This window comes from Bactrocera tryoni, chromosome 1 (assembly GCF_016617805.1).
Source record: "Bactrocera tryoni isolate S06 chromosome 1, CSIRO_BtryS06_freeze2, whole genome shotgun sequence".
In the NCBI taxonomy this organism is placed as follows: domain Eukaryota; kingdom Metazoa; phylum Arthropoda; class Insecta; order Diptera; family Tephritidae; genus Bactrocera; species Bactrocera tryoni.
This window is the reverse complement of record NC_052499.1, coordinates 86,657,874-86,673,271: the sequence shown is the minus strand read 5'-3', so window position 1 is coordinate 86,673,271 and position 15,398 is coordinate 86,657,874. Positions and strand designations below refer to the sequence as shown.

The following is a 15,398-nucleotide window of genomic DNA, read 5'->3' as shown; positions in this document are numbered from 1 at the left end:
AGGGCACATTCAAGACATAGATAAAGCGGGAAGTCAGTTCAGCTATCTAAAATTGATATGAACCGCAGAAATATGGTTAATTACCACTTTGTGCAACAGTCTAAGTACTATTTAACCATTGCTCTAAGACTTTGACCAACTATCGTTTTCATTTAGTTGCCAACAATCGGGTGAATCACAGCGCTTACAGCCAGTGGCTGCTTAACGGAAATATGTTTTTTGTCTGGTTATTGCTTCTGCTCCTCGGCGCCGACTTTGGCGCAGCACAACACGCTCAAAATTTCGACAGTCTCACCACGTCCATAGCCGGTCTGGAACAACTGATCGACACGGAGGCATATTTGATAAATAATTTGGAAAACTACGCGAAAGAACTGGAAGAAAAGTTACTCGTCATTCGCAGGTGAAGTGTTGTTGTGATTTGTGTTGCTGCAAATAGTGTTATAGAAAATTATCTCATCGATTTTTTTCGAAATAATGTCATATAAACGATATTATTTGTATGGTGGCATTTGAATTTTGTAGTTCATGACATTCGTTCGATGGCCTGGATATATGATTCTAGCCATAAATGTAACGATGGTAACGGTCCAACAGCTATGGTGATAATGCAATATTACATATATTCTCAGAAAATACATTGGTTTATACGCGGACCTTTGACGCCTGAAAGAAGTAAACTCTATCAGACACGTCAGTATTGCCGTGAAGGGCAAGAATTTACTACAAATTCTAATATCTCGACGAAAAAATATCTATGACGACTCGCATACCGTAAAATTTCCAAAGTACCCCGTAACTTCGGCTGCTGTGAGGCCATGAAACCTTTCTCAAATAATGAGTGTTTTAGCTCGTTGGCCGGTATGGCCGCCAGTATGCCGGTGCAAGCCTTTCCAATGGCCTCTACGTCTACATAACGCTTTCCTTTCATGGCAAATGCATTTTTCTGAAAAGGAAAAGGTCGCACCGTGCCATATCAAGTGAATACGGGGAGTGGTTAATGGTTAAAAGGTGATTTTTGGTAAAATAATCGGTCACAAGCGTCGTTAGAATGTTGGATTCTGAGCAACTTTTGGTCGTTAGTCAATTTGTGCGGAACAAACCGAGCACACACCTTTCGTAAGCCCAAATGTTCGGTCAAAGTGCGATAAATCGATGTTTTGGAGTTGTTCAATTCCATTTTCATGAATTTCAATGATGATTTCGGCTGATTTTTGATGAATTCACGCACTGTTTCGATGGAATTTCCGGTGATCACGGATTTTGATTTGCTCACATGTTGATCGTCATTTATGTCCTCACGTCCAATAGATGAAATGTCATGAAATTCTCACTGGGCAATCGGTAAAGACAGCAGATTCTAACGCACCAGTCGACATATAGATGACGCCACCAGGGGCGCTAGATTCAAAAAGTCCTCTTTATTTTGGAACCCACGTATATTTAGCTTTTGCCTTTACATACATAAGTAATTTGTTTTTGGAAACATTTTTATTTCATCTGAAATCAAAAAGAACATTTTTATTTTAGTATATTAAACGACACATGTATTTCTATGTTTTTCCTAAAGCCTGATTGCTAACCTTCGGGCCGAGAATGACAAGGCACAGAAGAATACTGGCTATTACGTATCCATACCTACAAATGTATTATCTTTGGTACGCCGATTGCAGAAGGACTGGACTTATTTGGACATTTATATGAAACAAAGCGTTGGTCAAGGTAATTCTCTCCTAAATTTTCGTAATGAAGAGCATTGCAATAATAACGAAATATGTTTTGTATTCTTAAAGAGCAAACTAAAGCTCTACACGAGCATTGGTCCAATTTGCCTACGGAAAACGATTGGGTCGAAGCGGTAAACGCAATTAGCCGACTGCAAGACACATACGAACTTAAAACCGAAGACCTCGTCAATGGTATAATTAATGGCAAAAAGTATGAGTGAGTATCAACACATAAACTTAGGAAGACTGATGTGATGGTAATACTGTTGAAAATAAACCCGCCTGAGACGCGGGCCTTCGGTAAGCAACGGCAAATTATCGAGTGTATGGCTCAGCGAATCGGTTTAAGAGTATTAACAAAGAACATTTTAAATTTTGTGTTGCCGAGTTTCTAATGCTTAAAAACTGGAAATTTTAATAAAAATTCTTTTTGTAGCACAAAATTGTCGGCACTCGATTGCTACGCAATGGGTTTCGAGCTGTTCAGTAGGAAAGATTATATAGGCGCTGGATTTTGGCTTTATTCTGCAATCAGTTTGTACGAAGAAGATGCCTTGTTCAGGCTCCATGACTTGAGCAGGGAAAAAATTATGGAGCTGTATGCCGAAACTCTTCTGAAACAAAGTACCTATCAAACATACTTTTCATATAAAGATTTTTCTATATCTATAAAATATGAGTGCTGAGGCGTATATGCGTATATATTATATATTAATCGGTACATCACTACTTTCAGGTCGCTATCAGGATGCTTTGACAATGATGAATGTGGTATTGAGTTTACCTTTGTCGAAGCCTAATTCGGAGCTCCAGCGCCGGAAAAATGCCGTGGAATTGCACATTAAAACCAACGATCCACAGCCAGTAACGGTGAGTCGGTTCAATCTAGAGTTAAAATAATAATACAGTGACAAGCCCATTGATCTTTAGCACACGAAAAACCCACCAAGTGGTTACCAACTTGGCTGCCGTGGGGCATTTTCGAATCAGCTAACGAAGCTTTATTGTGTCTACAACACGACCACCACAGCTTTCCTTAAATTGGCTCCCTTGAAGATGGAAATCCTAAGCCTTGATCCATACTTGGTTATTTTCCACGACGTTATGAGTGACGAGGAAATCGCAACGCTTCAGCGTATGGCCCAACCGGTTTTGAGGCGTGCTACCGTGTATAGTGAAGAACGCAAACTGAGTGAGGTTGTTGCCGGTCGCACTTCCAAATTTGCCTGGTTCTACGACGGTACAAATGAGGTGACAACGCGCGTTAATAAACGTATTGAAGACATGACTGGATTTGAACTTGAAGGCTCGGAAATGTTACAAGTGATGAATTATGGACTTGGTGGACACTATGCTACACATTTCGACTTCTTCAATGTCTCCATGGTAAGCAAGTAGAGGGTGCTTAGTATGCGACATTACAGTAATAAATTCACAAATTCAATGCTTTTGTTTTAGACGGCTGATATTGTGGCGATGCAAGGTGACCGTAAAGCAACGGTACTTTTTTACGTAAGCAAATTATTTGTTTTCTTAAATATTGTAAAAGTTATATGTATGCATATTTTATGTGCGAAACTAGATGACTGATGTGGAGCAAGGCGGCGCGACCGTGTTTCCGAACATAAAAACTGCGGTCTTCCCCAAGAAAGGCACCGCTGTCGTGTGGTATAATCTCAACAATCGGTTCGAGGGCGATTCTAAAACGCTGCATGCCGGTTGTCCAGTGATAGTTGGCTCTAAGTGGGGTAAGTTTTGGAATAAGTATGTTTAGAAATATTCGAATAACCTTCAACTGAATCATTGCAGTGACCAACAAATGGATACGTGAACGAAACCAAATGTTCCGACTGCCCTGCTATAAAGAATAATTACATTAAAAATACTTCTACGATTAGTATATAGGTTTAGGCTCGAAAAAAACCCTTTTAATTTTTCTAAATTCAGTTAAATAAACAAATTCAAAAAATTGAGGTTTTAGTGTCTGTTTTCCAATAGATGTCTCTAGGGTCAAGCACTGGTTGATTAAATCGATTAAATCGTTTTATATCGATCTTGAACATTTGTGTCAACACTAACTCAACAAAATATTTGTAGAGATCTGTTTGCATCCAAAATTTATTCTCAACTGAGAATGTCACGTTTTGAGCCGAATTCTCGACATTTGCACGAAATTTTACTTTTCTTTTTTAATTCTAAGAAAAGTGCGGCTGAGGCTCATCGAATGCTTTCGGATACATACGGTGAGGCTGTCCTAAGTGAAAGAACATGTCGCGAATGGTTTCAAAATGGTTATTATGAAGTCGAAGACCGGCATGGTGGTGGAAGGGAGAAGATTTTCGAAGATGCTGAATTGGAAGCATTACTCGACCAAAATGCCTTTCAAACCCAAGAAGAATTTGCCGAATCGTTGTAAGTGACACAGCAAGCCCTAACAAAACGCCTAAAAGCCTTGGTGATGATTCAGAAATAAGGAAACTGGGTTCCTTACGACTTGAAACCAAGAAATGTCGAACGGCGCTTCTTTGCATGTGAACAGCTGCTTCAAAGGCACAACCGAAAGGGATTTTTACATCGCATTGTAACTGGCGACGAAAAATGCGTCCACTACGATAATCCTAAGCGAAGAAAGTCACGGGGAAAGCCCAAGTCATGGCGCCAAGGTTATGCTCGGCATTTGGTGGGACCAGCTAAGGGTGATATATTATGAGTTGCTAAAGCCAAGTGAAACCATCACAGGAGATCGATACCGAACGCGATTGATGCGTTTGAGCTGAGCACTAAAAGAAAAATGGCCACAGTACGAGGAAAGACACGATAAAGTCATTCTCCAGCATGATAATGCTCGGCCTCACGTCGCAAATTTGGAGACACTGAAATGGGAGATCTTACCCCACCCGCCGTATTCTCCAGACGATCTTGTTCCGATCGATGGTATACGAGCACTTCAGTTCTTATGAAGAAGTCAAAAATTGGATTGATACTTGGATCGTCTCGAAAGATGAGGAGTTCTTTTGTCACGGAATACGCATGCTGCCAGAAAGATGGTCAAAAGTAGTAGCTAGCGACGACCATATTTTGAATAACATTTTTGAAACCGTTTTTATACAATAAAGCCTTAAATTTACAAAGAAAAAACGGCGGAAGCAAAGTTGTAGACCTAATATTATTGTAAGTAGTAAGTCGGTTGGTAGTCAATTCTGCTTTCTTTGTCATGTAAGAAGGATGAAACTTCTTACCTCAATTTTGTCATTAAAAAATTCTGCGTTTTTAGTTTTTAAAAAATATGAAAGTCATGCAAAGCCAACGAGAACTTACTTACATACATATTTACTGCTTATATGTAAACATTTGTGTGGCAATTTGTCTACTGGCTTCTAAACAACAGCTTATTAACTATGTTGTTATGATCCGCCGGCTCATTGACCCGAAAGCTCTCCAGCTCTTCAGCTCAGCGGCACTACGTTTTGGTTACAAATATGTTAATTAGAAACCGGTTAACTAATCGCTTCACATTTGAGCCAGCGACCCATGAGCAGACTTGCTCAGAGCCTTTCTTTAACCTTTTCCCTCTATGAAAAGCCCACAGCCATACAGGTGTTCGTATGTTTTGTGAAATCGTTTTCACATGAAGCTGAGCGATAGTCGCCTTTGGTTACGTGACTTTCAGTTGGAATTTCGATTTTCGCTAGAACGGTTAGCGATTCATTACCGCGACACGCGCGGCTTGTGCTTTATTTTTTCTAATTTTATTTGCTGTGTTATTGTGATACTCGGTTTCTGCGCCGTGAAAATGCAGTTATTTTTCCTTGTAACCTGCGCGCTTTTGCTGCTCCATTCGGGAGCGGTAAATGCGTCCAAAATGGAGTTTTTCTCCTCGGTGCATCAAATGTCGAAATTAGTGCAAGTTGAAGGTGTTCTCTTGAAGCATATGCAAAAATATGTGGAGTTTAATGAAAATAAATTGGAGTTTCTGAAGGCGTAAGTTTTTCATGAGAAAGATTTTGGGTTTGGAGTTACGGTACCGAGAGTGAAAGTATTCAGTTTAGTAATACAATATATACATGTTCAAAATTGTGTTTTTGAAAATTTATTTGGACCAATATTGTTAATTCAGCGGTTACATGACAGAGCCTTTACTAGAAGTGCAATCGCCCGGTATTTTGAATATTTTTACGAATAACTAAAAATTGTTGGTTGCCACAAAAAACAGAAAATTTCATAGCGAAGAAATAAACCATTTTTTTTAAGTTGAGATTCCAGGTTTTCAGAGAAATGGTCCTATGTTGTGAATGGGATCATAAAACTAAAAAAGTAAACTTTTCCTGATCTTGAGCAACATTAACCAAAGGGTTTCAAACAAGGGGTTGAAAGTATCGCGTTTGGAAAATGTCTAGTATTCTAGATTTTAATTGGGCTTAGAATTATTTACAGCTTAGTGCAGATAAATCAAGTTCTTTCTGGAAGTTTGAAGGACATTCAAAATAGGTGATCGATGTGACATCGCTAAGCCATTCTGCTCCATCAAATGACGGCATGGGTGCGCTCGGTTCGACGTCCATTCTGTAGAAGAGGGCTTCCAATAGTTATTTTCACTATTTTCCATCGCTCTTGTGACAATGCCGCCCAACGCTGACTTATTGCAGCGATATGCTCCTCCAGGTGGTTAGCATAAGCTGGATCCGAAGCATTACACCAGTTTCGAGGGGCGAAGTGTGCCCGGCCGTTCTTTACCTCCTCTCTAGACTTGCCCTCGAGACGGTTGCTTATTCCGACCGCCGCCTTGTTCCATATCCCTTTCAACCCCTCCTTGCTTGGCTTCTTTCGGGGACCTCTCTTGTTGTCAGAGTTGGACCCTCGGTCGCCTGCACAGGAGAGCGAGGAAGTTCATCTTCCGTGTTAGGGCTTACAGCAATTTCTTGTTAGCAGCCTCATCTTCCAGCAACGTTTGGACTGATTCCTTTTTTGCCCTCCATATCTCTACTCCTAGCGTTTTATACCTACCGCCAAGTACATCATTATGAGTGGCCGTTGTATTACCCATACACCTACTTCAGAGGATGCATGTAGAGTAGTACAACATAAGGGGATGATTGGAAAGATACGTCAGCCTTCGCTAGGAGTCACCTGTCTGCAATGAAATGATTCTGACAGGAGCCAGCTTGATATCATGACATTGTAAGCAGCGACGCCCATTGCCCAGTTGACACCCGCGCGGAGAATACAGCTAAGAGGATTTTTGCCAACTTTGAGTGTAATTAGGTCATAAAATTATATTTACTCTTACTAGATCCATCCACTTTACTTCCTCTACTCATTCCGCCAATAAAGGTATCCATAAACATAATACAAAAATAAGTTGAAAAGAAGGTTTGATGAAAGAAACAAGAGACACTTTTCGTCGAAAACCGGTATTTTCATTTTTATATATCAAAACTTTTAAAGTACATATGTACGAATCGGATGACGTTGTTTTTTTAACCATAAAATATATTTTTGCAGTCGTTTGGCCGAATTGGAAAGTGATCGGTACGAAGCGCTACAGGAGGGCTTGGACTATTTTGATAGTCCTGTAAACAAATATTTATTAACGAAACGTTTAACTTTGGACTGGGAGCGTGTTGAAAATATTATGCAACATGAAGCGGGAAAAAGTAATTTAACTCATACATATATATTACTAAATTGGTTTGAATTCAACAAATGATAACATTACGATCATTTCTGTCCGATACTTAACAGAACCGCTCGCTAACTTAGAGTATTACGTTAACGCCCATCCATTCCCCGAAGTTTCCGAATTAGAAGGCGCTATTGCGGGGTTTTTGCGCATACAAGATGTCTACCGGTTGAAAGCCTCCGATATGGCTCAAGGTATTCTGGAGGGTGTGAAATACAAGTGAGTAGGGAATAGTGCAAGTTAACTACTCCAGTTTTATTAACTTATTTCATTAATAGCGTGGTAATAGATGCCCAACTCTGTTTGGATATCGCGAAATACGCTGAAAAGGAAAACCAAATGCGACTAGCGCATGCTTGGGCCTTGGAAGCACTGCAACGCTTGCACAAAGCCAAAGAGAACGGCAGCGAACAGAAGTCCGTGTCGGAGAAAACCGATAAAGCCGAAATTTTGGAATTATTGGCGAAGACTAAAAGACATTTGGGTGATTTGCAGGGCGCAAACCAAACCTTTGCTGAGCTGGTAGCATTACGACCGGATGTCGAGAACTATACGAATAGCTACTTAGATTTCCAGTTAGAAAACATATTTTCGGAATACTCGACTGTTGATCTCACCGAGGAGCATGAGGTGGGTAAGAATGTTTTTCAATAAGTGTAGGGCATTCATTTCCCTCTAATGTAAAGCTAATGTTTCAACGCTACCACAGCCACTGCCAGCGAACCTGCTCAGCACCGATGAGTTCACGCGCTACAAACACACCTGCAATGGCCTGCTTAAGCAAACTCCAAGCGAGGAGCGTAATTTGCGTTGCGGCTATCTCACCGAAACCCATCCATTCCTACTGATCGCACCCATTAAAGCCGAAGAGTTAAATCATGATCCGCTGCTCGTGGTTTATTACGATGTTTTGTCGGATGTGGAAATAGAGCAAATGAAGACTTTATCCAACGACTATATAGTGCGGGCAACAGTCATGGGTTACAACAAGGGCGAAGTCTCGCCGGTTCGCACAAGCCAATTTGTCTTCCTGCCGAAGCAGTCGCACCCACTGTTGACCGCGATTGATGTGCGAGCTGGGCATATGTCCGATTTGAATATGGATTTTGCTGAAGATCACCAGTTCCAGAATTATGGCATAGGCGGTCACTACGGCCAGCACTACGATGCGTTTGACGCGAAGTTGGTGAGAACAAGCTGTGCTGTTTGCATATAATTTTAGTAAACAATGCGCATTTCTGGTGCTATATTCTTTTTTTTTAGGAACACGTGATAAGTAGTCCTGAAATGGGCAATCGAATTGCAACTCTGCTCTTCTATGTGAGTAAATGCACCTTTCTTTATTACTAACTTGTTTACTACTAAAATAACGTCTATGTTTTTTCTTCAAGCTAACGGATGTTGAGCAGGGTGGCGGCACTGCCTTCCCCTACCTCAAGCGCCTGTTGATGCCCAAGAAGGGCGCCGCGGCGTTTTGGTACAATCTGCATGCCGACGGTGTGCGGGACGTCCGCACTCTCCATGGCGGCTGCCCGATTATTGTGGGCTCCAAGTGGGGTAAGTTGCAAGCGCTTACTTTCCATAAAAAATTTATGTTTTTCTCTGCCTCCCAACAGTGCTCAATCGTTGGATCCGCGAGTTTGTGCAGAGCGACCGGCGACCCTGCGAGTTACGGGTCGACAGTAGCTAATATCTTCAAAGACTTTTCAGGGCCATGGTGTATTTTAATGTTTAAGTATTATATTTATGAAATGGGTCTCCTAAACTGTTTATTTTAGTGCTGAAAAAATAAAATATTTCCTCTAAAATACTTACACGTTCGTGAAACCTCGTTTCTAAATCGAAATTTTTAAGCAAACAAAGTCGCAAATTAGTTTTAAGTGTTTCTTTTTATTTTTGTGTGTATTTTCTGCAGAATGTTCAGCAATAAAGTTAGGTCGTTTCACTATTCATTAAGTCTGCGTGGCAATGCCACCGAATATCTTATTTATTTGCCTGTGTTATTTCTTATTGAATTCTGTAAACAGCTAAGAAAATCGTTTTAATTGCTAAAAATAACTTTCATACCTTTTCTTTAATTTTTTTTCACTGCGATGCTGCACCTTATCGTTTATCAATATTAATTATGTGGACTTAAGAGCTTAAAGTATGCTTCCACAGGCGTGAGTACGTCATTCAAACAACACAAATGTCAACATTTATACATAAATATGTATTTCTTATGTTTTATTAGTAAGATTCTCTTTCTATATATATAGTTAAAATACAAGTGTTTTATGGAAATCGGAATTACTAATATTCTCAATGTTCTGTATTTGTCATATGTGCTTCAATTACGGCGCAACTTCACGCTACAAAATATCAAAAAAGAAGAAATATTATTTTTTTTTTTAGTTTTTGTATTTTCTTTGGTAGGTGGTTCATTTCACGTGAATTATCATAAGTAAACACTAAGTTGTTTGCGCTAGGTTTGCTAGTTGCGCTTTCGAGTCTCGACTTGCGACTTGCGTTTTGTCTTCATAACTACTTTGCGATTTTAATTGATCTTTTTTCAATTCTTAGTTTTGGAAAAGTGTCTGTATTTATTTTCGGAATATGTGTAGGTTTTGATTTCTTTGCATTTTGACAGTTGGCTTTGTGCGCAACATCAATACCGTTAGGCGTTTATTTTATTTTTCTTTTATTTTTTGCGTTTTCGCTATTCGCTAGTTGCTTAAATTTTTTAAATAATCTCTTTTTTTGTTTTTGTAAATCCTTTCTAATTATTTTGCTTTAAATTCGCTTCAGATTTGATTTTAGTTTACCGTAATGCTTGAAATATAAATTTTTCCGCCTCTCTCAGCTGTTTCATCTTCGTGCAATGTGTAGGAGGCTTGGACAAGCTGCTGGCTACTTGTTGGTGTATATAAATATAAGCATTCTTCTTGCTCTGCTCACATTGACAGTTAGTAAAGTTCTCAAAAACGGGGATTGTCATTGGGGGCACACATGTAACATCAATAGATATTTACTTCAACGCGTTTCTTAGCTTAATTAATACAGGTTTTATAAATATGTGTGTTTGTTCAACATCGTAAATTCATTCTGCTTCATAAATAAATACATTTAATGCTGCTAATTTCATAAGTTTTCATATAAATATTCATTAGTTTCATAATACCTCTTAATATTTGATTTATAATATTTGGTTTACACTTATTTTAAATAGTTTTCTTTTCTCATAATTTCTTTTATTTGTTTTTATTTTCATTTTTGTATTTTTTCTTTTGCTTAACTTCGTCTTCTCGTTAATTTTAGGCGTTTATTGAAATTACAGTTTCTTAGTTTCGTGTTTTTTTTCTAGTTTCTTCTTTTATTCGCTTTAATCAAATACATTTATATATATTTATGCATGTATGTGTGTATCATATAATACGAATGATAGCTTTACCTTGACTATGAATATATAATAAGTAACAACATGTACCTGGTCAAAACATTCAGTGTATACATTTAGATAAGTTCTGAAAATTTTTGGATATGATAAAAGTCATCAAAATTTTGCGCTTCGAAGCAGTGCTAACCGCCGGCAGCGCGCGGTTGCAAGCTGCATTCTCAGCCAGTTGTGTATGTGTGTGTGTATGTATACACATATATAATTCAATGAGTTTGTGTGCGCGTGTTGTTTTTGTTGTTTGTAAATGTCAGTGGTCAAAACTTCCGGTGTACTCCATGTGTGTACTCCATGTGATATTGTTGGTTGGTTCTGTGCTGAATCAGCACGCTCTTCGCGTTTACATACTCTCTTTTGTTGCAGTTGTTGTTGTTGTTGTTGTTGATACTGACTGCTGCGCGAGTATTCGACTACTTGTATATGTATATATTTTTGGTATTGTTGTTGCTGCTGTTGTTGTTTAAATTTCGTAGTTGCGAAACTTGTTGGCCACATCGGAGTTCTCGGTGCCCCATTCGGTTTTCCGGTTGCCGTAGTAGAGCGCAGCGCCACCCTCGGAGGCACGGCGATGGGCCGGGTTGGGTGAGGCCGCCGAGAGGCCGCCGCTGCCGCTACCGCCAGCGCCAGTGGCGGCGCCCGCCTCTGGCAGCATGCGGTCCTTGGTCTTTGGTGTGGCCCAGTGCATGGACTGTGAGTTGAAGAGATAATTATTGAATAAATAAATTCCGTGCACGTTTGTGTTGTGGTTGTGCGTGTGTGTGTGTGTGTGTGTGTGTATTCTACCATGCGAGTCTCATGTAGTCACGGTGAATTGTTTTCTCTCCATGTAATCGCCCCAATCGGGTGTTTTTTAATATACAAGTATGTAACATAAACGTGAGGGAAAATTGATTGCGATTGCCGAGTGAGGCTTAAACTCCACAATTTTGTTTATTTTGTTTGTGCTTGTTTTTCGAAAACAATTCATCGTTACTGTATATGGTTTCAGTTTCAACTATATAAAATGTCGTTGTGTAAATACAAAAGTATACATACACGAATGGATATGGAGTAGGGCAAATTCACAACATCAAGTATATTCATAAAAAAACGAAGCCATTGCTGGAAAACTAAATACAGTACGTTAATCATGCAAAATTTTAAAAATTGAAAACCTCGATCGGAGGAGACCAAATAAACTCGTCAGCTGTGTCAATTAACCTCCTTTTCTCAAAAGTCGCATCGAGAACTTTGAAAACTGTGTTTTTTCCAGAAAACATAATTTTTCTTTTTAGTATATTGTAATATGCCAGAATTACAGGTTTTATATTGAACCACACCAGATTGATATTAATGAAGAGTAAGGGTGCCTATATTAAAAGTCATATGACAGGTGAATTGAGAAATTCCCGGCCTACTATATCAAAGCATATTTTATGGACCATTTTTTTTATTTTTTTCCAAAATAGTGCCCTTCAAATACTATACACTGCTTGTAGCAACTCGCCAACTTTTCGATACTATTTGTTTGCTAGTACGATTTGTACTTTGCTTCGAAATAAGCCTCAGTTTTGACAATCACCACTTCATTCGTGGAAAATTTCTTCCTAGCGAGCACATTTTTGAGATACGAGAACAGTAAATAGTCGCTAACGCTCAGATCTGAATTCGGTTGATGAGGAGCAATTCGAACCCTCATTCATGGATTTTCCCCATCACTGTATTTCACTGACTTGTGACACGGTGCATTGTTTTTTCTACAAATGCGACCGTTTTTCGACGAATGCGTTCTTTAAACGGTCCAATAACGCTGTGTAATAGTCATTATTGATGGTCCTTCCTTTTTTAAGATAGTCAATAAAGTCCCGTTGGAACGGGTTCATCGTGTGCAGTCCACTCGGATGACGGTCGATTGGACTTTAGAGTAAAATGTTAGAGCCATGTTTCATTCCTGGCGCAGTACCCGGGAACTCGTCATCAAAAAAAAGTTTTTGCTTCAACTGCATTTTTTCCACTCAAAGAGGCATTATTTTATCAACACGCGAAATTCCTTTTTATCAAGTCAGGGACCTGTTAATTGGCTGTTGAGATTTTCAGTTGTAAGGAGTTGACTATGTTTTTCTACCCTTCTACGGTAGGGCTACAAAATTGCTAATATGGTAATGAATTCATACAGAAACATCCTTTACTTATTTTATAATATGTATTTAAGAAACGAAGTTTTAGAAATTTAAATAAATCCCTACATCACAACCTCTTCTTTTTTTTTTTCAAAGGTAAGTCTACAATACCGATGGACACAGTGCCAGTGCTGATGGTTCAGAAAGACAGAACTATTCTGCCTTGAAACTACCAAGCTAATTATGGACAAGAAAGTAAAGTAAAGTTCTAAGCAAACCCTATCAGCTAACTTAACCTAAGTGCTCACCTTAGCCAAAATATTGTTCTTTATAGTTTAAAATTTTAATTGTGGAAAAAATCCTTTTAAGCTTTTTTTGAATTGATTATTACTTTTTTCCCAGTTTTTTGATGTCGCCATCGAAAACGCCTACGAAAATTAAAAAAATGCTTCGATTTGCTCTTATTTATGTAAACTATAAGCTAAGGCTTTCCACTTTCATAGTGATTGCTTTCTTCGTGGGCACATTAAACGGGCAGACTTTTCTTAGTGCTGTGAGGAGTTTATCTTCGGCCGCCCCATCTTTTGAACAAAACACATTTTATTTTAAAATTCGATTAGCAATAACAGCAAATCACAGCAACAATATTTAAAATAGCATTCAAGTTCTTCCACTTTCCGCTTTCTATTTGCCATTTTAATTAACAAAATGAGTGTGTTTGCATAGCAATTTGTGCTCTTCATATGCACACTGTGGCCTCAGTGGCAAGAGAAATTATTATTTTCTGTATTTCATGCCAAGCGATTCGGTCCACGCGAAGGGAAGCGCATGAATCATGCAGATAGGTACATATCGATTACTCCGAGGACTAATATACACACTTATTAGGCATGTAGTTGTGTGCGTGTGTGTGCGCTTGTAAATGGCAGAGGCAAATTGAGATGTTCTATAAATTTATTGCATCACATTAAAATAGCTTATATATACATACATATATTCTGGGAAAACTCAGAGTAACGGCAACAAAATGCAATTCCTGCCGGAAAAGTGGCAGGATTGAAAATAAGTTTGCATGAAGGGAAGGAGGGGAAATTGCAATGACAACAGCAAAATGGCAAGACACAAAATGACCAACTGTCTGCCAATAGTGGAGTAGATGTTGCCACCCAACAAGAAGCTGCTATGGTTTGTGGACTTTTCGTAATATTTTAAAGCTTTCTTTTGCGACTATTTTCATTAGTAAATGTGCGGCGGCGGAGTTGTCTCAGTGAGTGTGCAGGGGGTCAGAAGCGTTTGGCGGAGAATGTTTTCATGGCGAAGCAGGGAGAGTGCAAGTCAGTATTTTTTGTAGTACGTTCTCGCACCAGTGCACAGGAGTGTTGGTTTGGGGTACACTAAATGCATTAATGGGGGCACGTCGAGAAAGGTTTCGTATCATTTTATACTCGCTGCGTTCGATTTGCCACTCGTACCTCCTTATCCACTTTCTCGGCGATTGTGTATCTTCTCACCTGTCCGACGTGCTCCTTCATACCCAGCCAGTTCTTGTAGCTCATTGCGATGCCACTGTTGCGCCATTTGTCGTAGTTGGCGCGCTTCTCCGGGTCGCAGAGCGTCTCCTTTGCCTCCTGCAAGTAGATAAATGTGTTTTGTCGTTATGAAAATGAAATTTGACAGATTTGTGCGGAATAATGATTTTTATGTGAAAAATATTCAAATATCAAAAGTAAAAGGTAGTGCTTTTTTTGACTCTGGCACAGCTTGTAATATAATTTTATAAAATGCTAAGGGATACGAAACTAAAATATCTTTATTAAAAATATATTCTGTTCAGATGTAATACACGTATGGCAATGATTTTTCTAGTTCTCGAAACACTTTTCATAAGCAGTTTTTGGGATGGCCTTCTGCTCCTTAAGCGAATTTTGTTTTATCTCTCGATCGACTGAAAAAAGGTTCGACGGAGCGGCAATTCAGTTTGATCTTACGGTGGTCGATCGATGGTACTCATTGCGTTTTTGGTATTAAATGCGGTCACAATCGAGGTTCGATGCGATGCTGCATCATCATCCTTTTGAAAAAAATTCAGCTTTATCGGAACGAGTCGACCAAGAACGCGTTTCATATCCCAAAATAACCACCAAAATCATCCGAGCGGACTCGCGAGAGATGTTGGGTTCTCTTGCCATCTCTCTAACACTTGCTTGACGATCTTCAAGCAACATATCCTTCATCAGTTGAAGTGGTCGAAGGTCGTCCAGAACGAGGCATGTCTTTAACGATCTCTCGACCGTCTTTGAAGACTTTGTTTCACTCGTAGGCTTGTGTTTTTGATAAAATTAATATTTGGTACAGTAACTAAGAACAGTCCTACCAACTTAGCAACATTTTTGAAATGTCATTTACCCGGGGAATTTAATAACAATTTCCGAGTGCTTTTTGTCACAACGTATTAGTAA

The 15,398-nt window shown here is 39.2% G+C and overlaps 3 protein-coding genes across 5 annotated transcripts in view; 2 read left to right on the top strand and 1 right to left on the bottom strand.

Moving 5' to 3' along the window:
- The first annotated feature begins 178 nt into the window (after positions 1-178).
- On the top strand, positions 179-3,644 carry LOC120782323 (prolyl 4-hydroxylase subunit alpha-2-like). Its single transcript, XM_040114545.1, has 9 exons — positions 179-403; positions 1,571-1,722; positions 1,794-1,944; positions 2,164-2,351; positions 2,464-2,597; positions 2,658-3,113; positions 3,186-3,239; positions 3,310-3,475; positions 3,537-3,644. The coding sequence occupies exons 1-9, from the start codon at positions 213-215 to the stop codon at positions 3,596-3,598; spliced, it is 1,554 nt and encodes a 517-aa protein (XP_039970479.1). The 5' UTR covers positions 179-212; the 3' UTR covers positions 3,599-3,644.
- A 1,824-nt stretch (positions 3,645-5,468) lies between these two features.
- LOC120779480 (prolyl 4-hydroxylase subunit alpha-2) lies at positions 5,469-9,097 on the top strand. The gene is made up of 8 exons (XM_040111798.1): positions 5,469-5,708; positions 7,230-7,381; positions 7,470-7,626; positions 7,686-8,037; positions 8,117-8,593; positions 8,671-8,727; positions 8,799-8,964; positions 9,024-9,097. Exons 1-8 carry the CDS (start codon positions 5,521-5,523, stop codon positions 9,095-9,097), a joined length of 1,623 nt encoding a protein of 540 aa, XP_039967732.1. The 5' UTR covers positions 5,469-5,520.
- A 1,523-nt stretch (positions 9,098-10,620) lies between these two features.
- Positions 10,621-15,398, bottom strand: part of LOC120773881 (J domain-containing protein) — a 38,107-nt gene continuing 33,329 nt past the window's right edge. For 2 of the 3 annotated variants that reach the window (XM_040103054.1, XM_040103060.1), the window contains exons 4-5: positions 14,412-14,567; positions 10,621-11,528 (exon numbers count right to left, since the gene is read on the bottom strand). In XM_040103054.1, coding sequence (XP_039958988.1) covers positions 11,301-11,528; positions 14,412-14,567 — 384 coding nt within the window. In that variant the 3' untranslated portion in view covers positions 10,621-11,300. The remainder of the gene's footprint in view (positions 11,529-14,411; positions 14,568-15,398) is intronic. The other variant, XM_040103068.1, reaches the window with a different exon arrangement.